The sequence below is a fragment of the Chaetura pelagica genome, unplaced genomic scaffold (assembly GCF_000747805.2).
Source record: "Chaetura pelagica isolate M959 unplaced genomic scaffold, ChaPel_1.0 scaffold126, whole genome shotgun sequence".
In the NCBI taxonomy this organism is placed as follows: domain Eukaryota; kingdom Metazoa; phylum Chordata; class Aves; order Apodiformes; family Apodidae; genus Chaetura; species Chaetura pelagica.
Window position 1 is genome coordinate 231,878 of NW_009953787.1, and position 21,993 is coordinate 253,870.

Genomic DNA, 21,993 nt, shown 5'->3' on the forward strand with positions numbered 1-21,993 from the left:
TTCCCTAAAAAGCCTTGGCCCACACTAAAGTTTTAGGTCACATCAGTGAAGAATCACAATTTTGTCATTCCCTTGTCCAGCTGGGAGAACTGGCAAGGTGAGAAGGATTTCCAAGGCTGAGTTGGGACTACAATTCTTGTATCCTGAATGCTTGTTAAATGCAAGATGAAGCAGTAGTCCAGGATAGAAAAAACTGATAGTAGGAGCCAATGTTTATCCAAAGCAGATCTTTACACAAGACACTTTTAATAATTAATAAGAATCTTGCAGAAATGTATCTTGTAAAGGATGTCTTTTGATCCCTATTCCAACATCCTTATAAAAGCAGGGCCAACTTTAGAATTATATCAGTGTGTCTTTGTCCAGAAAAGTTGGGAATACCTCAAAGCCCACCTTTCTGGTCCCTGCACTCCTCTCACTGTAGGTTAGTTGTTGTGTTTCATTGGGTTTTTTCCTTTCTATCCAGCTGTGTTTGGGTTGTGGATGTGTTGCCTCCTTTCTTTATCCTGTGCACCCCTAAAAAGTGACTGAGTCTCCCTTCTCTGTAACCACTGTTAGGCAGAGGATGACTGTGATGAGATCTCTCTTTTAGTCTCATCTTCTTCTGGCTGAATAACCCTGGTTTCCTCTGCCAGGCCTTGTAAGTGTTTTGCTCCAGCCTTTGGCAGCCCTGGTGGCCCTGCACTGGACTCAGCCCAGTATGCCTTTTTCCTTCCTGTCCTGAGCTGCCCAAATCTGGGCATGGTATTCCAAGTGCTATCTACTAACAACAACAGCCACCATCACAAACACAAAATAGAAAATATTCATGCTTCCTGCAGGTTTAGCCTATTAGTTTTCCCTGTTCTTTATTGCTGTTCTTTGTGCGGTAGTTCCAGGGGCCTCCTTTGCTCTCAACACAGTAGAGCCATGCAGGAGCAGATGGTTCCTCAGCTAAAAAAATTCCAACCAAAGAGAAGGTGCAGAGCAAGATGCAAGACAGGAATGAAGGTCACTTGCAATGATAGTGCCAGAGTATCCCAGTCAGGGCAAGGACACCTCAACATGACCAGAGATGTTGTCAGCCTCTGATGGAAAACACTGTGCTTGGACAATGTACAGCCCAGTAGATGTTCCCCAAAAGGAAGGCTGTTCCCCAACATGAAGCAGTATCCGAGGCAGCAGGGCAGAATCAGCAGGAGATGACTCTACTGTATACATAACAAAAGGTAGGAAGCTGCCCAGGAAGATGAGGTCACAAGTTGCAGTAGCAGGTTTTGCACAGGGCTTCAATTTAACTGCTGATGTACACGATCCCTTGCACATCCCTTTGCAGCCAAGGTAACTTTCTGTCCCTTTCAAAATGTCTTGTGAGCTGTAAGAGCACTTTTTAGCTGCTTGAAATCAATCTCTTCCCCAACCTATCCTAAGAAAATTGTTTTGCACAGGTAGCAAACACCTCTCATCCACTTCTAACTGGTCCAAGAGAGCACTTCCACAGCTGCTCCAAAGCGGTTTGTTGCCTGCTAGCACCAGGCAGGAAAGATCACAGTGAAACATCTGCATTCTGATGAAAAAACATTTAGCAGAGGACACAAAGATACAGAGATGAAATGAAAAGAAAAAAAGACATCCATGAAGGTAAGAGAACAATGAGACAGTATTGCCAGTCTGCAAACAGATAATATATTCATGTTGCCTGATGAACTTTGTCTGAGCGGAAAAATCTTTATAGGTGCTTCTGCCTTTGTGATATGAAACACAACATGGAAAAAGCCACACATACTTGCATTTAAACATACAACCTCCATCCCCAAGCATAAACTGGTAATTATTAACTCCTTTTTTAGAAAGCACTGGTGACAAAGATCATTCTATCCTCTCTCCAAAAACCCATTAGTGGTGGTGTTGTCATTACCTGGCACAGCATATTCCTCACAGGCTGCAGAGGGTGGCAGGGAAGGGTCCGAATAAGCGTGGTCTTTGCCTAAACTCTCCATGGCTCGTCACAGTTTTAAATAGAAAGCAGCTTAGTTCCCTGGGAACAGCATCTGGAGATACTGGTGAAGCATAATGAGAGCTTGAAAAAAATGCAGACTACCCGCCCAAAAACCTCTTATCTGGACAGGCCACTAGGAGGGTAATAATATTCTCCTTATCAGAGTGCAAAGGTGTGCAAGTCTCTGTCCAGAATCTACTGTGTGAATTACAAAACATCCTCGTGCTTTTATACAGCTATATCCACTTCAGATAGGAAATTTACACTCTCTCCTCCTGAACTGTGGCTCAAATGCCCTCCTCTATAGCACGGAGAAGCTGCATGGCAGGGCAGGATGCAACACTGCCTCCCTGCTGGTTTTCGGCGTGTGATGAAGAGAGGTGTCATTAGTCCTTGAGGACCACTTGTGAGGTCTACAACATGACATACACTGCTTGAAAGGTGTTTGCATAGGACCATAGCAGTGCTGGTGGGAGGGGGAGCTCCATCTCCACTCCAGTTCCCCTCACAGCAGGACTGTCTGCTGCACGAGGTCAGGGTGGCTGTGGCATCACGTGCCTTGGAAACACCAAGGATGGAGACTGCCATTCATGTGATCTGCCCAAGGGCTACACCACCTTCCTTGAAAATCCAGACAGAAAAATTAATCCATACCAGGACTGCAGCCAAGGGCCTGTGTGTGTTGAGAACTTCCCAATAACTCATTTGCCCAGTACCTGGTGAATCAAAGAACTTCCTTCATGATACAGGCTAGCAATGGGCAGCCCACTAAAACCAGTGGGAAGACCCAGCTGGTCCCTTGCTTCCATAAGGGGATATCATTCAGTGGTTGCTCCTGCCTCCTTGATGCCCATCACAGCCCCAGACCTGCACAGCATCCAGGCTCCTGCAGCCTCTGTGGAACCATCTTCAGGGCCAGTGCAGCTTCTGCTGGTTGGAATGGCTTTGACCCTGAGATTCTGCTCCTTGCCCTGCAGTCTGCACGCCTCGTCCCCTGGTCAAACTCCCTCAGCTCTCTGCCTGTGAGGTGAGGTGGGAATCCTGGCCCCTTCTGCAAACTGCCTTCAAGTTTTTTATGCCGGAATAGTGGAGAAAGGCTGAAAATTATACCTGTGCATAACATGTCTGCTGGAGCTGGGCCTTGTGACCGCTTTGGCCAGTTTCTAACATGCTCAGTATAAAAGTATTTGGGATTCAGCTTCTATTAGAGTTTTTGTCCATGAGATACTCAACTGCTTATGCTCTGGTGAGTTGCTAGTGCCCCTAAAAACAACCCCAACCCCCTAAAGAATTCTCAGTGGCTCCAGGGTTGGTAGAAGAACCCAAAAATGTGGCTACCCCCAGGTACTCTGGATATCGCACGCCTTTCGTGGCAGGGATGATACTACCTCCTTGTGCAGTCCCAAGTCTTGCCCTGGAGCAGAGCATCTCCTCAGGGGTGAGTGGATCTGGCCCAACTCCAGCCTTTGCCAGGCTTTCCTTTCTCATGTACAGCCTTTGCTCTCTGCAGGTTCTCTCCCTAGGCCCCTGGAAGAAGCTCCAGAGTTTGGTGTTTCATGCATGTGTGTTTGTTAAGACATAACCTGGGAGTCTGTGGTCACCTCTACTGCTTTTCTGCTTATCCCTTGAGTTACCACTTCACTCTAGGGCTCCTCCCCTGTGTCCACTGCAGATTACAAGGTTCCTCCAGAGAGGTGGGGCAGGTTTAGCAGTCCCAAAAGAAGCAGCAGGGTGGTGGCAGCAGAGGAGATATGGGAACACAGTGATATGGGAGGGTGGGCCAGGAGCATGGATGGCATAAAGAGATGTGAGGCTTCCAAGTCATTCACAGGGAAGTTTATTTTACCTCACTCACAAGTGAAGAGAAGATGTCCATGCTGGTGAGGGTGTCCATGTTCCAGCACTGTGTGATGCTTCATGGTCCTGAGGTCACCCTCCCTGAAGCAGACATCCTGAAAACTGGTCCTTGTAGGATGCTGTACCATACAAAGACAGTGCTTGTGGAGGCAGAAAACATAACATACTGTGAATGCTGTCTTCACTTTTGGGCCACCCAAACCAAGAAAGATATTGAGGTGATATTGAGATGCTGGAGTGTATTGGAGCTGGTGAAGGGTGTAGAGCACAAGACTTTTGACAAGTGGCTGAGGGAACTGGGCTTGTTTAGTCTGGAGAAAAGGAGGCTCAGGGGAGAGCTTATGGCTTTGTACAACTAACTGAAAAGACATGGGTGTTGGTCTCTTCTCCAAATAAAAAAACCAAAACAATAGGACAAGAGGAAATGGCTTCAAGTTGTACCAGGGGAGTTTTAGATTGGATATGAGAAAGGAAGTGGTTAAGTCACCATCCCTGCAGGTATTTAAAAGATGTGTAGGCATGGTGTTTAGTGACATGGTTTAGTGGTGGACTTGGCAGTTAGGTTACTGATTGAACTTGATGGTCAGAAAAGTCTTTTCCAACCTAAATGACTCTATTCTGTAATTCTATCTGCCTGGCCATAGAGGGACACCACATTGGGAAGCACTCCTACAAGATGAGCTTGACATATTCCAGGTTGCTTGCAAGTGGTATGAAACATAGAAGAAAGGGTTGAAGTCCCTGGGTGTTTCAGTGCTCCATGGGAATGGCCTGTGTGTGCTCAGCTTCTCACACCCCCCCATCTATCCAGTCACTCCAGAGCCTGGTGAGGTCTGATAAATCACTCTTGACTCAGCAAAACATTGCCATATGTCACTGCAGAGCTGGTACTATGAATGTCTCTCCTATCCAGCCATCTTCTAGTTGGGTAGAAACCAAAACATTTGTAAACAATGTTTGTAAAAGGAAGAGCTACAGTGCCCTCAGAGTCTTTAGAGGTGCTTAATGGAATAGATGCACTTTAAAATCTTCAGAACCTGTTCTTGCATCTGTCAGGACCTTAATCCCTGTAAAGACTTGGCTCTTTTGTGTGAATTACTTTAAATGCCAAAGAAGTTATTTTATTATCCCATGAAAGGCTTTAATGATGGATAATAGTGTAGAAACCACAGACTGCACTACCTAGTTTCAAATTGTCTCTGCTCTGCAGTGAAGACACTGAGAGGCAGAGACTTGCCCACAGTGCCATGGAAACTGGGCCCATTTTGAAGCCCAGTGTGGCTTCCCTGTCTCCCACCAACACCAGAAACACAACAGGCTCTTCTTCAGCAGAGCTCTGTAGCAGATGTGGCACAAACTGCCATCCCCTTTGCTGTGGATTAATTTATGCAAGCAGGTTAAACTTTCTGGTCAGCCTCAAAAGAATTGTTGCAGCTGGACACTTTACAGTGTGCCAGGTGCTGCTTCCCTCCCCCTTCTCTGCACATTTCAGCTCAGCTGGCCTTGGGCCACCTTCAGGTTGCATCCAGATTCCTAGGTAATGACCTGGAGGAGCTCAACCAGGTGTCCAGCAACCTGAGCAGCTTCAGTGTCAGAAAGTCCTTGAAGCTGCTCGTTATGGGAACACCCCCAACCCTGGATACAACTCACCATGCCAGTGCCCTACAAGGCTCTCATTACCTAGAAACCCTGGGAATGCTTTATCCATAGGACAGCTGGACCTAAGGCTGGATCCTGCCATCAGGCCCCTCTCCTGGTACTGTTGAGACTACTGTCACTGCAGATGCAGCAGGACCAGGCTTTATAGCTATGTATAAGTCAAAGCTCTTTATAAGCCTCAATGCTGTCTCTGTTTACCCCTGTCTGGCATTGCTACTGCAAGGCAGTATCCAGAGACCTGCCTATCCCTCCCTGCAGCCATGGACACAGCCCTGAGCCCGAGGTTATCTGGGGAGCAGCTGGGGGAGCTAAGCTGCTGTCACTCTAGCAAGGTGTCAGGGCATTTCTACCAGTTTTGTCTTGCCTGATAATGACAGAGAAGCAATTTCTGGGTTTGTCCTTCACTCCCTGACTTCAGGCAGATTTGGGGGCAACTTACTTGGTTGCAGTGTGCTTCCCTGGGAGCAGGACAGTCAGCAGCCCTGTGTGATCAACCATGGTGCCTGTGAGAGCAAACAACCCTTTCCTCCCCCTGACTTGACTGAAGCATGGAAAGATGGGGAACCAGTACATTCAACAGGCACAACTGTATGCAAAAGCACAAACCCATGTGCTTACCCTCTGCCACAGATCAGTGTCTTGCAGGTGTCTCACTGTCCACTGGCTGCCTCTTGAGTCTCACCTGGCCTCCTCAGACACAGATCTGCCAGGTTTCAGCGTCAGGCTTTCTACACCAGGCTGGATCCAGCCATCCCTCACTGGCCTTTGAGGTCCATGGTGGTGTTAAATCACTCCCTTTGCTGTCCCTGGCTCTGTCACTCACTCTTGAGCTCTGTGAAATAAACAGGCAAATCCACCAGTCCCCAGGGAGGGTGAATATCTCTGAATAGACTGCATGTAGAGTCAACACTGGACCTGTCCTGAGGCTGCCCACGCTTTGACCTTGAGAGTCTGGCCTGCAAGTGTATGCTTTAGCTCTGCAGTTTCTGAATAAACACTCCATGTCGTGCTGGAGGCATGTGGTTTACCACTTCTGAAGAGCCCTGGAGTTGTCTGTGTTGGTTTTTCTTAGCCTCTGCAAACAAATAGACACAGCTGTCAGGGGATACATGGGGACGGGCTGCAGTCACTCTGCCTGTGCCCCTCAAGCCACTGCATGGGGCTGAGATGTTGGTCATCCCCAAAACCCTAGGGGGAGGTTGTGTCCCAGTTATGCACCATGCTATGCTGGGCATAACCTTCCCCTCATCCCTGGCTGAGAGCTGGGAGAGAGCTGCTCAAATACATCCTGCCTGCAGCAAGGCTGGCAGGAGCAGAAAACCCCAGGGGGAAAATGAGCAGCACATTTGTGTTGTTCATCATGGAAGTATTTTGGGGGTGATAACCTCACCTAAGCCCTTCCCTACGGTGCAGATGAAACACTACCCAAAGGTCTGCACAGGAGAGCTGGTACTGCAGAGAGCAACAGGCTGCCAGACCACATCTCCCTCAATACCCAGAAGACTGGAAGAGGCAAACGGCTTTGCAGATCCCTGGGGCAAATGAGCAGATGGTGTAATAGCAGCAACCGTGGACAGCTGGGCAAGCTGTGTCCCCTCCTCTGCAGAAGTGGAAAGAGTTCAGGAAATGAAAATAGGGATGGCCAGAGCTCTAGAGAACTTTGAGCAACTAGCCAGGCTAGGACTTTTCAGCCTGTGAAAAAAGATTTTAATAAAATAAAAGCTTTTAATGACAGCAGCCAACTCTGGGCCTGAAAACAGTGGACACTAAGTCAGATGGATCTCTAGTCTGACCAAGCATGTCTGGTTTGCACTCCTCAATACTATTTCCAGCTGCAGTACTAAATCCATCAGCAATGGCTTTGTCATGAGTTACAGTGCCACCACATCCCACTTGGGGGTTCCAAGAAGATGTAGAACTGGAAGATGTGTGTGGGGATGGATTAGATAATCAGCTGGTCAAGCACAGTAACCATGACACCGGCACAGCTCCTGGACTCACAGCGTGTTGACTGACTTCAGGGAGCTCACTTGACTGTATGATGCTGCCCAGACCCTTCCCCAGACACCTGCAAATAAATTGTGTGAGTCTAGTAACAAGTCAGAGCAGCATGATCTCATGTGGGTGAGCACAGACCTGTCCTTGAAGGGTTTCAGTTCACACTGAAGCACTATTCAAAGCAACTCCATGCTTGCTAAAGCTGATCAGAAATCTCAACTAGTCGTTTTGTAGAAATACAACATCTGGTGCAGCACAGAACTGAATTCAGGAGGCGAGTCCTGAATTAGCCAGTGACCACTAATCTTTGTCACTGTTAGCAAAAGAATCCCCTTGCATACCCAAGTCATACACCTTTGTTACAGGTATTCTGTGAAATGTGAGTTGTGTCCTATCTGATAGAGGTGGGAGATGAAAGAGCAGAGGGGGCCCCAAGGGCTACTGATACACCTTTGCCCTGTTACCTTGGTTGGACTGTGCCTTGCTACAGTCCCAGAGATGGTCCTGATACCACGAACAACATGGACCTGAAATTTGGCAACTGGCTGGGAATCTGCACTTTCCAAGGAGCATTTCTAGTTAATTAGTTCAGTTTGGAGAGCTGGAACAGAGATCTGTGTCTCCTTGCATTCAGAGATTCTGCTTGGGCTCTTTCCATGCTCTCATGGTGCTATCTGAATCACAGAATTCAGGTTGGACGGGACCTCAAGGATCATCTGGTCCAGCCTTTCTAGGTAGTACTCTAATTTATATGAGATGGCTCAGCACCCTATCAAGCTGAGACTACGAATTGTCCAATGTGGGGGAATCTGTAATTTCCCTTGGGAGACTATTCCAATGATTAACTATCCTTGTGGTGAAAAATTTACCTCTTGTGTCCAATCACAATCTCCCCAGGAGCAACTTGTGCCTGTTACCCCTTGTCTTTTCCATGTGACTCCTTGCAAATAAGGACTCACCATCTTCTTTGCAGCCACCCTTTTAAGTACTGGAACAAGGTAATGAAGCCTTTTTTTCTTAACGCTGAACAGACCCAGTTTTCTCATCCTCTCCTCATATGGCAGGGCCTCCAGTTCTCTGATCATCCTTGTGGCCCTTCTCTGGAGCCTCTCCAGCCTGTCTGCATCCTTTTTGCGGAGAAGGGACCAAAACTGAACACAATGCTCCAGGTGTGGTCTGACCAGTGCTGAGTGGAGCAGGATGATTACTTCTTTATCTCTGTTTGTGTTGTGAAAGACTCTTGGATAAAAAGCTGAATAATGCTTCAAGTGAGAAGAGCAGATGATACTGTTTTCAATTTACAGCCACTCTGGAAATGTTTTGTTTTTTTTTGCTAGGGAGTCAGGGAGTTCTGTTCTCCCACGCTGAAGAAACTTTACTTTTCCTTCACTAAATTGCCTCCTACAGAAAAAAAAATTGTACTTGTTCAGCACCTTCTTCTCTGGGGTCTGTGTGTTTCTTGCTACTCTTTTGTGACCTTTCTCACAGGAATGTGGGTGAAATAACACTCACAGTACAGAGCCCTGGTATGTGATGTGGATTTGAAATGAACGTTTTGACTGTACGCTTTTAGTAGCCACTTGTGGGAACTGGCTTGAGCTTTTTTCACTCAGCCTTACATAAAAAAGGGCTCTTGAAATTAGATTGTGCATGTCATTTTATTATTCACCATCACTACCTTAAATGTACAATCAGTACAGGGCACATAGGATCAATTAATCACCTGTTTCTAGGCTCAGGAAATCTACCAGAAAGCTCAGACAGCTTGACACTCCCCATCTTTCAAAATCCGGATGTCTTGCCTGGTTTTCCTACAATAACATAGGAAAAAAGAGTAAGAGCTCAGAAAAATCCTCCCTGCATCATACTTTGGCTCCTGTCCAGGCTGTGGAATGGACCTGACTATTATAAGATTGGCTTGCTCATTTGCTTGTTTAAAAAGCTGGCTGCAAGCCATCCTGACCCACAGATATCCCCTTCCTGGGAGTGCAGTACTGGTGCTGGGTCTCCAGCCCGACCTGCTCACAGCAGAGCTGCCTCCACTGTGAGGTTATGGTGGCCATGGCTCTGTCTGAGCCCTAATCACCCCCCTCCAAGGATGGAGATCCTCCATACCTCCATGGTGCACCACCCTCCTGGGGAATGGGTTTCCTCTCTGTCCAGCCTGTACCCTCTGGAACTGCTGCCTGTGGCAATAGCCCTGTTTTGCATCACCTGCTACCACCAATAAGAGTGTAGTTTCCTCCCGTTAGCAACATTGCTGTGAGATCCCCCCAGGCCTCTCCTTCTCCAGACTCACCAGACCCAGCTCCTCTGACCCTCCTTGCAGCTTCCCTTGACAAGCTGGTCATCCCTCTCCTCCAGCATACAGTTTGTTTTTTTGCTGTGCAGGTGCACTGGTGACCTTTGTTCAAAATGATCCTGACCCTGGGCAGTCACTTCCCAACCTGGACAAAAGCACTACTTCAAAGCACCCTTGTGCTTCCCATGAGGTCCCTGCTGCCCTAATCCAAAGGTGGTAGGCTGGAAACTCAGCCAAAAGAGTCATGAGACACATAACTGAGCATTTGCATTCACAGAGGTTTCTCTGAAGGACTTAGTGGTGCTATTTGACTGTCCAGGCTTGAAGCTTGGTCAACCTTTTTGCACATTTAAGTGCAATTCTCCCTTCTCTAATTTCAGGCAGCACACATGGTGGGACCTCATCCATCCTCCTGTCTCTTGCCAGCTTGTGAACACTCGTCTCTTGGCCACAGATCCCTGACCTCACCTCTTCGATCTGCTGATCATGAAACCACAGAGTGGTCTGATTTAGCAAGCTGATCCAATGGATTAATAATCAGCTATTCCATGGGATTAGTCCCCTGACAACACAATGAACTAAATCCCTCAGCCTGCAGCTGCACAGTAATGACCAAACATGGTGCAAAGGATGGGGCAGGAACCTGCAGGGAAGGCCTGGGGACATGACTACACCTACCCCCAGGCACTGTCAGAGCACGAGGGTGAAGCTCACAGGCTTCACAGCCCAGCACCCAGCTCAGCTGACTTCAGAATATCCTCTCCCACTTTGCTAGCAGGAACACTTGTGCTTCCCATCTGCCGTGTCTTTCTCCAGGCATTGAGGAGCCTGAACAACGGTATTTGAAGCAGATCCAGCTTCAGACAGTCAAAGTTAGACCCCTGGAGGTCTCTGCCAAGGACAGGAGCTTACATTTGCTGCATACAGAGCAGACATTCATTGGAGTAGGTGTTCCCGTCAGTCCCACAGACAGGCAAGTACAGGAGGGGGCAGGCCTGCAGCTCGATCATGTGTCCACACACTGGCTGGAAAGGAGAACCCACAGCCCACATTTCAGTGCCAGCAGCACCCATGTCTTCTTTCCACAGCATCCAGGCACGAGCAAGTGCCTGGCCAACCCAGTTCCTGCTGTCGTGGACAGGGCAGAGCCTGCATACAGAGCAAAGGAACAGGGAAAAGAGGACACTGCATCCCTCAGTGGGACTCTCAGCCTGTGCTTTCATGAAGGTTTGATGCTGAAGCTCTAGTACCCATGTGGCTGGGTATGATTGCTAGGAATAGCATTTCTCCCAGGCATGCCAGGCACTAAATCCTTTCTCATGCCATGAAAAAGGAAAACCAGCAATGTCTTACCTTTCTCAGGCCATTCTCTTTGTTCAGGTCTTCCCCTGAAACAGAGCAGAGACCAGTGAGCACACCTGTGACGGGTGGCAGGAACAGGTCATGTCCAAACCAAAGAGAAGGCCAGCTTGTGCAGGACCCACTCAGGACCTAGATCATCTGTGTGGGTTTCATGAGGGGATATCAGTTTGCTGCATGTCACCTCCCACTCTCCCTGCAGCACATTGCACAGACTCCAGCAGCAGCTAAGCCAGCTGGGACAAAGCTGGGAATGCTTGTTCCCACTCCTAATCTCTGTCCTGACAGCACTTTCTCCCAGTCTCTGGATCAGGAGCTCCACAGGGCATTCAACATATCTCAGCAAAGGTGAACCCATGTGGTGCTGCATGTGGACATGGAGTATGTGCAGAGGGCTGAGGCTGGTACCACTGGGTACAGCCGGGACTGTCCACCACACAGCTGGACAAGTCACCTCCAGGGAGAGCTGCATTGGTGGCTTCCTTTTCTGCAGTCAGGTAGAGCAGTAGCAACAGTTCACAGTCCATCTGTGTGGTGCATGAATGTCCTGGGAGCCTAAGGTCTTGCACAGAGGCTACTGCAGGATACTCAAGACATGCACCTAGGTAGCACAAATTTTCCAGAGCCTACAAACAGCTGCTTCCCACCTGAATACTCTGAGCATGCAGTGCTCTTGCAAAGGTTTGTAGGTGTTCATGGAGGCAGAAACAACAGTACCTGTCACCCAGGTGCACATGCTGTCTTCCCAGATCCTGGTTCCCATTCACATCACAGGCTGTTCCCCTGCCTCATCCCTCTCCCAAGTGCACAGCCAATGCACCAGTCCCTAACCCTCACCCCAAACTGCTAATAAGGCACGGTGTGTTCTCTTCAGTCCTTCTTCACCATGCTGCCACTGTGTTTTGGCTTGTACTCCTCACCCCCTCTCCAAACCATAGTTTCTGGGCCTTTCTGCCCTCCCATCCAGCTTTGGTCCCTCCGTGGCTCCCAGCCTATCACCAAAGATATGTTGGCAGAGTAGACTTACCACCAGCAGCAACAAGAGTCACCAGTGCCACTGCCACCACCAGCAGCTCCCTCACAGGCATGGCTGCTTCAGAGAAAAGCTGCTTTGTGTGTGCCTTGCTCTGCTCGTGGCTGCCTTTATAGGGCAGGGGACTGGCTTATCTCAGTGGCACTGGGAAAAGCAGCATTTTGAGCACTGTTTGATCTGTGCTGGGAACAGCTGGACTGTTCACCCAGAGGAATCACTTGGGCATTCTCAGGAAGCTGATAAACCACTTCAGAGCCACCTGACAGCTTTGGGTGCTGGAGATGCTTTACAGCCCGTTTCAGTATAGTCTGTGTTGTGCAATGCTGCTCTTCTCTGTCACCTTACCTCTGGTCTTTTTAACCCAAGCCAGACTTCCAGCTTGGCAGTTGCTGTAATTCATACAAGACAGGTGTCTCCACTCTGCTGGAAGGTTTCACATGGGAAAATCAGGATATTCAGGTAAGGATCGAGTGTATCCTGAGCAAGTTTGCTGATGATACTAAGCTATGTGGTGTGGTTAACACCTTAGAGGGAAGGGGTGCCATCCAGAGGGACCTTGGCAGGCTGGAGAGGGGGGCCCATGCCAACCTCATGAAGTTCAACAAAGCCAAGTGCAGGGTCCTGCCCCTGGGTTGGCACAACCCCAGGTACAAATACAAGCTGGGGGAAGAATGGTTGGAGAGCAGTCCTGAGGAGAAGGACTTGGGGATGGTAGTAGATGAGAAGCTCAACATGAGCCACCAGTGTGTGCTGGAGCCCAGAGAGCCAGTTGTGTCCTGGGCTGCATCAAAAGAAGTGTGGCCAGCAGGGCCAGGGAGGGGACTGTGACCCTCTGCTCTGGTGAGACCCCACCTGTAATACTGTGTACAGTTCTGGTGCCCTCAGCACAGGAAAGATATAGACCTATTGGAAAGTGTCCAGAGAAGGGCCACCAAGATGATCAAAGGCCTGGAGCAGCTCTGCTATGAACACAGGCTGAGAGAGTTGGGGCTGTTCAGCCTAGAAAAGAGAAAGCTCCAAGGAGACCTTATAGCACCTTCCAGTACTTGAAAGGGGCCTACAGGAAAGCTGAGGAGGGACTTTTCATCAGAAAAGTTAGTGATAGGAAAGGGGTAATGGCTTTAAACTGAGACAAGGGAGATTTAGGTTAGATGTTAGGAAGAAATTCTTCACTCTCAGAGTGGTGAGGAACTGGAATGGGTTGCCCAGGGAGGTTGTTGGTGCCCCATCCCTGGAGGTTTTTAAGGCCAGGTTGGATGAAGCTTTGTGCAACCTGGTCTAGTGGTGGGGTTCCCTGCTCATGGCAGGGGGGGTGGAACTTGATAATCTTTAAAGTCCCTTCCAACCTTAATGATTCTGTGATTCTATGATTCTGTTTGAGTGTCTGGGCTGTGGCCTGAGCATTATCCCATTAGACCTGACCAGGAGGATACTCAGCTGCCTGACCCACTGGGTAGGAGCATAGGATGGGGATCTCAAGCACAAAGGAGGCCTGCTGTTATGCTGTCAAGCCCACCCCACCACTGGGTGGGTCAGGACAGGCTGGGGGAGGAGAGGGGCTGGGGGCAATAAAATTCAGCTGAGTGGAGCTGCAGGTGCAGCCACGGTCTCTGTTCCTCTACCCATCATCATGGTGATTTAATACCTTGCTCAGCTCACCAGCTTGGTCACATTAAGTGTTGAAGCTCAGACTGACAGAGCAAAATAATCTTTGTCATAAGATTCAGTGTGATGGAAGAGGGCTATGTGCATGGGTACCTAGTTTAAATACACAGAGGTGGCATATACAGCAGGGAGGGGACAGAAGCTAGAGAGGACCCTCAGTGGTAAGGAACTCCAACTCTTCAGTGAGGGACTTCTCGACAAGCGTCACAACCCCAGAAGATGCCAGCTGCCTTGCCTACAAAACTGAGTGCTCAACATCAGTCTTTCCATCCTCCTCATCTCTTTCTAAGAAGCTGAATTTTCCACATCTATCCCCACCTTCCTCTGGTGAATCAATATCTATTGGTGAAGGGCGAAGGATGGTCAAGAAAACCACTGGGTGGAAAGTTGGTGTTGTAGCTAAAAACCAGTGTTTACAACCGTTGTTGTCTCCTTTGGGACAGACTAGCCAAGATGAAGTCTGGGCCAGAAGTCACAGAGGACCTCCTTCACCCTGTAGTGGGTAGAAGGTGCTGGGTGCCAAGGGGTAGCTGTAGGGTAGGTATGCTACAGAAACCACCAGTTGGCTGACATGCACATTTGCACTTGCTGAGGAGCTGACCATGACCATACTTAGGACATTTCTTCCCCACAGTCTCACCTGAGGCTTAAGAAGGTATACACTGGTCCCAGCCAGTTGAGACAAGAGGAAACAGCTTGGTGAGCTTCCCCTGTGGCCAGAGGTTTATGGGCTTCCATCCTTAGCCATGGGGGGTCCTTCCACCCAAATCAGCAGGGCTGTGACTGAGTTTTGGGAGGGGGAAGGTGAACAATTCAGAGTTCCCTTGCAGAACTACTCCTTCACTCTACCGAGGTGGCTGTGCACATGTTTTATATTCCCTTTTCATGGAGTTTACACAGTTCAATAACCTTTGGCTTTTATTATTATTCCACTTTGGAAATACCTCAACTAAAGTAAATATTTAACTGCATTAGCGGTTGCTCCTGAAGCACATGGGGGCCTGTTGGGCTTGTTTAGTCTAGTACAGGGAAGGCCAAAGGGGGATCTGATAGCAGCCTACAACTCCTAGTAGGGTAGTTGATGAAGCCAACCTCTTCTTAGTAGTGCCAGATCACAGAATAAAAAGCAAGAGGCACAAACTCCAGTCCTTCACTCACTTAAGTGAAGAGGCCAACTCCCACTTCCCTACAACCTCCTTTCAGGTAGTTGTAAAGAGCAATGTGGTCTCCCCTCAGCCTCCTCTTCTTCAAGCTAAACAATCCCAGTTCCCTCAGCTTCTCATAGGGCTTATTCTCCAGACCTTTCACCAATTTGGTAGCTCCTCTCTGGACACACTCCAGCAACTTGACTTCCTTCTTGTAGTGAGGGGCCCAGAACTGAACACAGCACTCAAGGGGCAGCCTCACCAGGGGCACAATCAACTCTCTACTTCTGCTGGCCACACTATTCCTGATGCAGACCAGGATGCTGTTTGCCTTCTTGGCCACCTGGCTCATGTAAAGTCAGCTCTCAAGCAGCACCCCCAGGTCCTTCTCCACTGTGGAGCTTTCCCTCATGTTGGCCACACAGCTCCAGCTATGTCTGAGACAGTCACACGGTTGAGCCTGGGATTTGCTCCTCCACCTGTCACAAAGAAGGGCATCTCGGGGGTCCTAGGCCCCTAGCAGTACAGCAGCATGTGGGAAGCAGCTCCCTATCTCCTGTATCTGGGGCTGCCTTGGAAATCCAGCAGCTTCTTCTGGGACAGAAGCAAGGGTCCTGGCTCTGCTGCCTCCTTCCCACACCACCAGCAGCCACAGCCCTTAAAGAAAGGCAGGAGGGGCAGGTATGAAAGTCCCATGCTCTCCTGAGGAGCCTGAGACTGAGTGTGACTGCCAGTAAGGCAGAGAAACTCTGCTGGAGACAGTGATGACAAGGAAGGATACTTCAACTTCCAAATCCGATCTCTAGCTTGCATCCTCATGGCATTGCCCCTGCCCTTGTGCTGGTTCCCACAGCCTCACCAGCTACCCACCCAGGATCACTCATCACATAGTGAGCTCTTATCATGCCTCTGCCTCCCGGGTGACCACAGGGCTGTTTGCAGGCTTTCCATTTGGCTGGGCACCCACGGCAGGAGGCCAGTCCCGATTGCATCACATCACTCTTGCCTCATGTCTGTTTGGAGGCCTTATCTGTGGTGTGGCCTTGGTGTCGTCACTGCTCCACCCAGCACCTGCCCATTCCTTGCTGTTATCTGCTGCCTTTCCTGGATTTCACAGCTGTTCTCAGACTCCTGGCTTGCTGTGCTCGCACCGATATATTAACTCCTGTTCAGCTGCTCCTCCCAGGGCTTTTGCATGCCAGCAAATGCCAGGGACCCAGTAACACCACAGTGCCTCTGGAACAGAGCACAGCTCTGCTTGTGCAGCCCAAGCCCAGAGCCTGCAGTCTTGCACAAGGGGGCAAGCCAAAAAGAGGAGGGCAAGTACTACAGTAATTTTCGTCCTTAGCTCACTCCCTTCCTCCAGATGCATTTTTCAGAGATCATGAGAGTCTCTGTTCTGTCTCTCCTCTCTCACCTGTGGATTCCCCTTAAGAAAGAGGAAGAAAGACCAATTTGTTCTTTTTTGTGAAGAAAAAAAAAAAAGGGGGGGGGGGGAAGAAGGAGGGGGAAAAAAAAGGCAAGCAGAATCACAGGTGACCAGAGGTTTTCCTTCAGATATACAGGGAAACTAAAACCTCACATCTGGGGAGGTTTCCTTGCATAACTGGGTCAGGGATCAGCCATCACCACTTCCCGGGTGTTTCACCAGACTTTCTGGATCCTGACCACACCTTCCTTGCACCTTAATGTGGGTGAATACTCCCACATAGCAGGCAGTGATTAATGTTCATTATTTCTTTGATGATTAAAAAATTTCACCATTACACCTTCAGCTGTGAGAATGCAAGACAAGGTAAGTACACTAATGAGTCCTCCTGCCTGCTGACATTCCCAACAGCAGAGAGGACAAGGCCATGGTGGAATTGACCTGGAGAAGATCAGAGATCCCTGCCAAGCCAGACTGTGAGCTGGGCCTCAGAGGTGAAGCAGGCTTGGGGGACCATCCATTGCTCACCTCTTCCCCTGCTTCAGCTGCCAGTTGGAGTCACTGCAGCTGCGCAGGAGTTGCTGCAGCTCACCTTAATCCAAACATACCTGCCTCCCCTCTCGCTCAGGTTTTCCTCTGCCTGTTTGGACCCCTGGACTGCAAGACATGCTCTGAATGCACCTGCAGTTTGCAAACACCCTGCAGCTCCTTGGCAGCTTAAGGATGGTGTTGATCTTCCTTTTCCCAAGTGCTTCCACATGGGGGACAGTTGTCCAACTCCTCAGTGCAGCAGATAAAGATGCAGAAAACTACAGATTTACTTTTTCAATAGTAGATGCTCAGCATGGGGTAAACCAAGACACCATGCTGGTGTAAGGCAGGGATAAGGCTGTGTGCCCAGTCCAGATGGGCACAGCTCTGAGCTAGCTGAGCTGGGATCACTGTAGGACTGTGTACAGCTACCCTGAGCTGACACAGTTAACTTGGATGCTGGCAGCAAGGATAAGTATATCAGCTGTTCCAAGCATACTGATGTTTGCACTTTTTAATCTGGGAACTTGCACCCAGTGTAATTTACAAAAAAAAATACCGGATTTTGAAGTCTCTTTCTCCTTGGAGTTTGTTTCTGGATGAACAAGCCTGTACTGGGCCTCAGTGTTTTATATTTTCTTCTTTCTCAGCGTTGCTGTTTCCATCCTATGTAGGACTGAATGCTGTCATTATTCTGCACCATGCTGGAGGAAAGCAGGCAGCAGATATGCCAGTCTTCAAAGTGAGAGGTGCTTTGGCAAGTATTTGTGCAGGAGGTCCCCTGACTTTTGCATGAAAAGCCTGGTCTTCTCAGTCTAGCAGTTGCTAAAGTCCCCAAAACTACATCAGAATGAATTAATGTGAACAGGAATGCAATGCAAGAGAATCAGAGAAGTCTTTTTATTTTTTTCCATGCACAGAGAGGGTATGTTTAGTGATGTTGCATTTGTATGCATCTTTGGCAGCAGGGTCACCAAATTATACCTGGCCAACCTTTGCCTCTGGTAACATTCACATTTCTCTCCACTTTCCTCCACATGTCCAGGGTTGCAGCTTCCATTTGAAGATAATTCAAAGAATGAAACATTGTGTAATCCACTGTTTATACAGTGATTGTGCAGGCACTTGGATATGTACAAATTAACACCAGAAGGGAGCCACAACAAATAAGGAACAGCAAGGCATTGTCACTCCCAGTGAAATGCATCCTGTTCCTTCCAGCACATTTTAGCAGCTTTTGATTTCTATTCCTCCTGAAAGCAGCAGAGTGAACCTTGCGGTTTACAGAGCAAATTTCTCTCTGAGTCATCTATTTTATGTTGAGATAGCAATATCTTCTGTTAACTCACATCTTTGCTGTATTTTTTACTCTCACACTATAGCCACTTACTTCTGTTCTGGTGGATCATAGCAGAACTAGAAGCACTGGAAGCTTCTAGTCTTAATGCAAAGTTTCAAGTCTTAATGCAAAGTTTCTCCTTTGTAAACCTGTCAAACAAAATGAGCTCAACAGTGGCACCAAACTACCTCTTTGTCCCAGATTCTGCTCTGCAATATGTACATCTCAAGTATCCAGCCAGGTCCTGGCACCTCTGGACAAGTGCTGTTCTTGCCACTCACTGTCCCAGGAGGCAAAGCAGTGCCTAAAGATTAAATTTAAATTGCTTTAAGACATGATTCAGGGCGTGTGTTACTGTTACAGAAGTAGCCACATGGTGAGCCTCCCCTGGAACTGAGCAAGAGCAGCAGTGGCACCACCTTAGCTGGCTCTAGAGCCACGTTTCGCCAAGGAAAATTTAACCTTATTCAGGTGTCTAGAATGGGATGTGTATGGCACCATACTCTGGGCTGAACCATGGTATCTAGCTGTAAAACAAAACAGATAAAGGAACCATTCAGGCTAAAAATGCCAAATACTGTAACTAAGAACTGGTGGGAGTTTTTCCTTACTTAGGTAAGGAAATTCATCTCACTTAGATGAATGTAACTGCAGGTAGAACACGGCTTCTTGTCTAGTGATAAGTTTCTCTGCATGTGAAGTTATTTTTTTCTCTGGTACTCCTCAGCCCTCATACCACCAAAGCTTTGCTGGCACCTCCCTCTGACAGGCCTGACTGTGAGACTCTTGCAGATTATTCTCTTCCCTGCCAAAGTGAGCACACAAAATAGGACATGACACATAGCTCAGCACCATCCACTTAAAAAGATTCACACATATGTTTGTCACAGGGTTGGCTACAGCTGAAATGCAAGGTGGTATGAGTCCCATAGGGCTGCTAGGGAGATACAGGCTCAGATACATTTCCTGTCACAGGTATGGGACACCCTCACACTGCTGTAGGACTCACCAACACTTTTCAGGAGGCAAGGAGCTTAGCAGGAGGTGGTTTATGTCAGCACTCACTATTTCAGGGCTGCTCGCTACCCTTCCCAAATTGCTGTACCCCACAAAGAAGATTCACTGTTGGCACAGGAAGTTAAACTGTGCAAAAAGACTTACAGGTTTGTAAGATGATGTCAGATGTGAGTCTCACACTCAGCCAAGCTAGGCCAGCTTCAGGCTTTTATTTCAAGTAATAAGAATTGCAAATTGCAGACAAAGCCAGTTGTCTGGCCTCTCATGAGACTTGTTTCCACAGAGGCAGTGCTGTTCCTGATTTGACTCTTCTGGGCTTTCAGCAAAGGGAAGCTGGATATTGCTACTGGATCTCCAAAGCTTTTTGCCTCTTCACACTTGTTCCTCTGCCGTCTGCCTGCCCTGCCTGCTGCCTGTCCCTCCAGCTCTTCCCAACCCTCCTCCTGGAGGAGTGCTCGGTCAGGAGAGCTGTGCAGCCCGGACAGCAGCAAGTGGTGACCTGGCAGAGCAGGGCCCTGGGAGCAGTGGGACAGGCAGCCTGGTGGCTCGGGGGCGGTGTGACCCGCACGCAGCTCCCAGCCCTGCCCTTGCCTGGGCCCCCTGCCCAGGACACGCACAGCTCCACGCCGCTGCCGCAGGGCTGCTGCGGAGTGAGGGATGCGCCCGTTTTCTGTGCAAACGCACAGCTGCGGTGATGGCCCGCCCCGGGGTGAGGGAGGGACAGGGGGAGAAAGACACTGAGGATATACATCCCTGGGGCTCTCCATGTCTTGGGGGGAGCACTGACCTCAGAGGGGGCCCTCTCAGCCCCAGCCTGCTGTGTCTGTCCCGCCGGCACCGCTGGAAGCGGAGTGTCTGTCACGGGAGCGGTGCCAGCTGAGCCCAGAGCAGCCCAGAGCACAGCAGAGGACCGGTCCCCAGCGCTTCGGGCTCCCGGTGCCAGCAGAGGGCACCTGCTCACCGGGGGCCCCACGCACAGCCCCCCGGCACCGCGGGGCGCAGCTCTCCATCGGCCCTCTTCCTCTGGGCCTTCCCCAGATCCCGGCCTCCTTCCTGTCCCAGCCCAGCTCATCCCAGGAACCGGTTCCGTGCCCTGGGGAACAGCGCTGAGGTCGTTTTTGCTCTCGTGAACAGCCTGGGTTTGTGGGCTCCATCCCAGTGCGGTCCGAGGCTGCTCACCCCAGGGATGCTCAGGGCTGCCACGACCACGCTGAAGAGGGAGGTCACAAGCCCGAACTCCCACGCTCCCTGGAGAAGCTGACAACATGATGCATGCTTGGGGATAGGCTGAAAGAAGAGCTGCTGTGTTTCTCTGTGCTCTCCCTGGGCAGAAGACAGCTTATGAGGCTTCACACAGCCACCTTCAGAAGGGCTAGACCAGCTCTTGCATCTCTATTGTCCCAGCCACCTTCAACTCCATAAAGCCATGTGTTCTGAGGGGCTGTGTTTTGCTTTGGACCAGGGAACAGCCATTTCCAGGTGGATACAGCCCTGCACGGCAGGGGATGACCACATGCTACTCTTCAGGTGAGGGGCAGTTGCCTCCTGTCAGCAGCTGATGCTACCCATATAGCTAAACCACTGACCTCAGCATGGTCCTGGAAAGCTAGATCACACTGAAACAAGTCAGTGAAGCAAAGGATTCATTTCACACATGTTCACACCCTTTCCTGGATTCTGCTATGCTCTTTGAGAACCTTAATTTTCTTCTAAGAATACAGGGCTCTTAAATTCCTTCCTCCCACTCATACTTTGATGCCTAGCTACAAATGCCTCACCACATTATCAGTGAACTTTCACTCTGTTGCACCCTCATGGCTTGTTTCAGCAAGTATTTTGGATGCTTATAATCTCTTCCAACTGCCAAGTTTTATTAAAATCAGACTTAGAAGTCATTAGGCATGGTGGATGGACAGATGTATTCATGTGCAGCAAGGCAGCATAGTCACACAGCAGTTTTTTGTAGGGAGAAAAAAAGCTAAAAATTAGCTTCACTGAAAAAGAACATCACCACAAAAATGAAGCCAAGGAGTTAGAAGTTGATTCAGGTATGACTGGTAAAGCGAGATCTCCAAGGACTCTTCACAGTTTGGGCTGGGGTGGAGACTGCTATGGTAAAGAACTGGAGAGGCCAGACCACTCCTGAGGACATGTATGTTTGCATTTTTTCCTTTAAGGCTTGTATTTCTATTTCCTCATTCATGGGTTCACTAAGACATCTTACCTCTATACCAAAGCCAGGTGTGCCATGATGTACTTGGATTTATGCACCTGTATTTACCTGTACACACATGATTGCACACTTGCGTGTGTGCAGCGTGTGAACAATCCCTGGCTGTAACAGAAGCTCCTTCCACCACAAAGCCCCGCTCTTCTTCCAGAGCCACGTTGAGTACAAGCAAAACAGTGGCCCCATGGAAAAAATGGCAATATTTTTATACCACTCACACATGACATAGCAGGCATTCATGGTACATTGCTACAAGGGATCTGTGGAAAAATGTGTTAGACAGTTCCTAACACTCTGATGTTTGTACTGAACACTGTGCTGTAACTTCTTTTGGCTACTGCTTGCTAAATTTAAGATGTGACATATATAATAGTGTCACAAGCAATCAAATTGGCTCTACCTTGAGTCACAACTGAGGTCTAACTCTCAACACATCACAGGGAACTTTCCC

At 49.0% G+C, this 21,993-nt stretch overlaps 1 protein-coding gene across 1 annotated transcript; it reads right to left on the reverse strand.

The window, feature by feature from the left end:
- Positions 1–9,248: 9,248 nt before the first annotated feature.
- Positions 9,249–12,241, reverse strand: SPINK4 (serine peptidase inhibitor, Kazal type 4). The gene is made up of 4 exons (XM_010001017.1): positions 12,181–12,241; positions 11,148–11,182; positions 10,707–10,819; positions 9,249–9,303 (listed from the first exon to the last, which is right to left on the reverse strand). The coding sequence occupies exons 1-4, from the start codon at positions 12,239–12,241 to the stop codon at positions 9,249–9,251; spliced, it is 264 nt and encodes an 87-aa protein (XP_009999319.1).
- Positions 12,242–21,993: the final 9,752 nt, after the last annotated feature.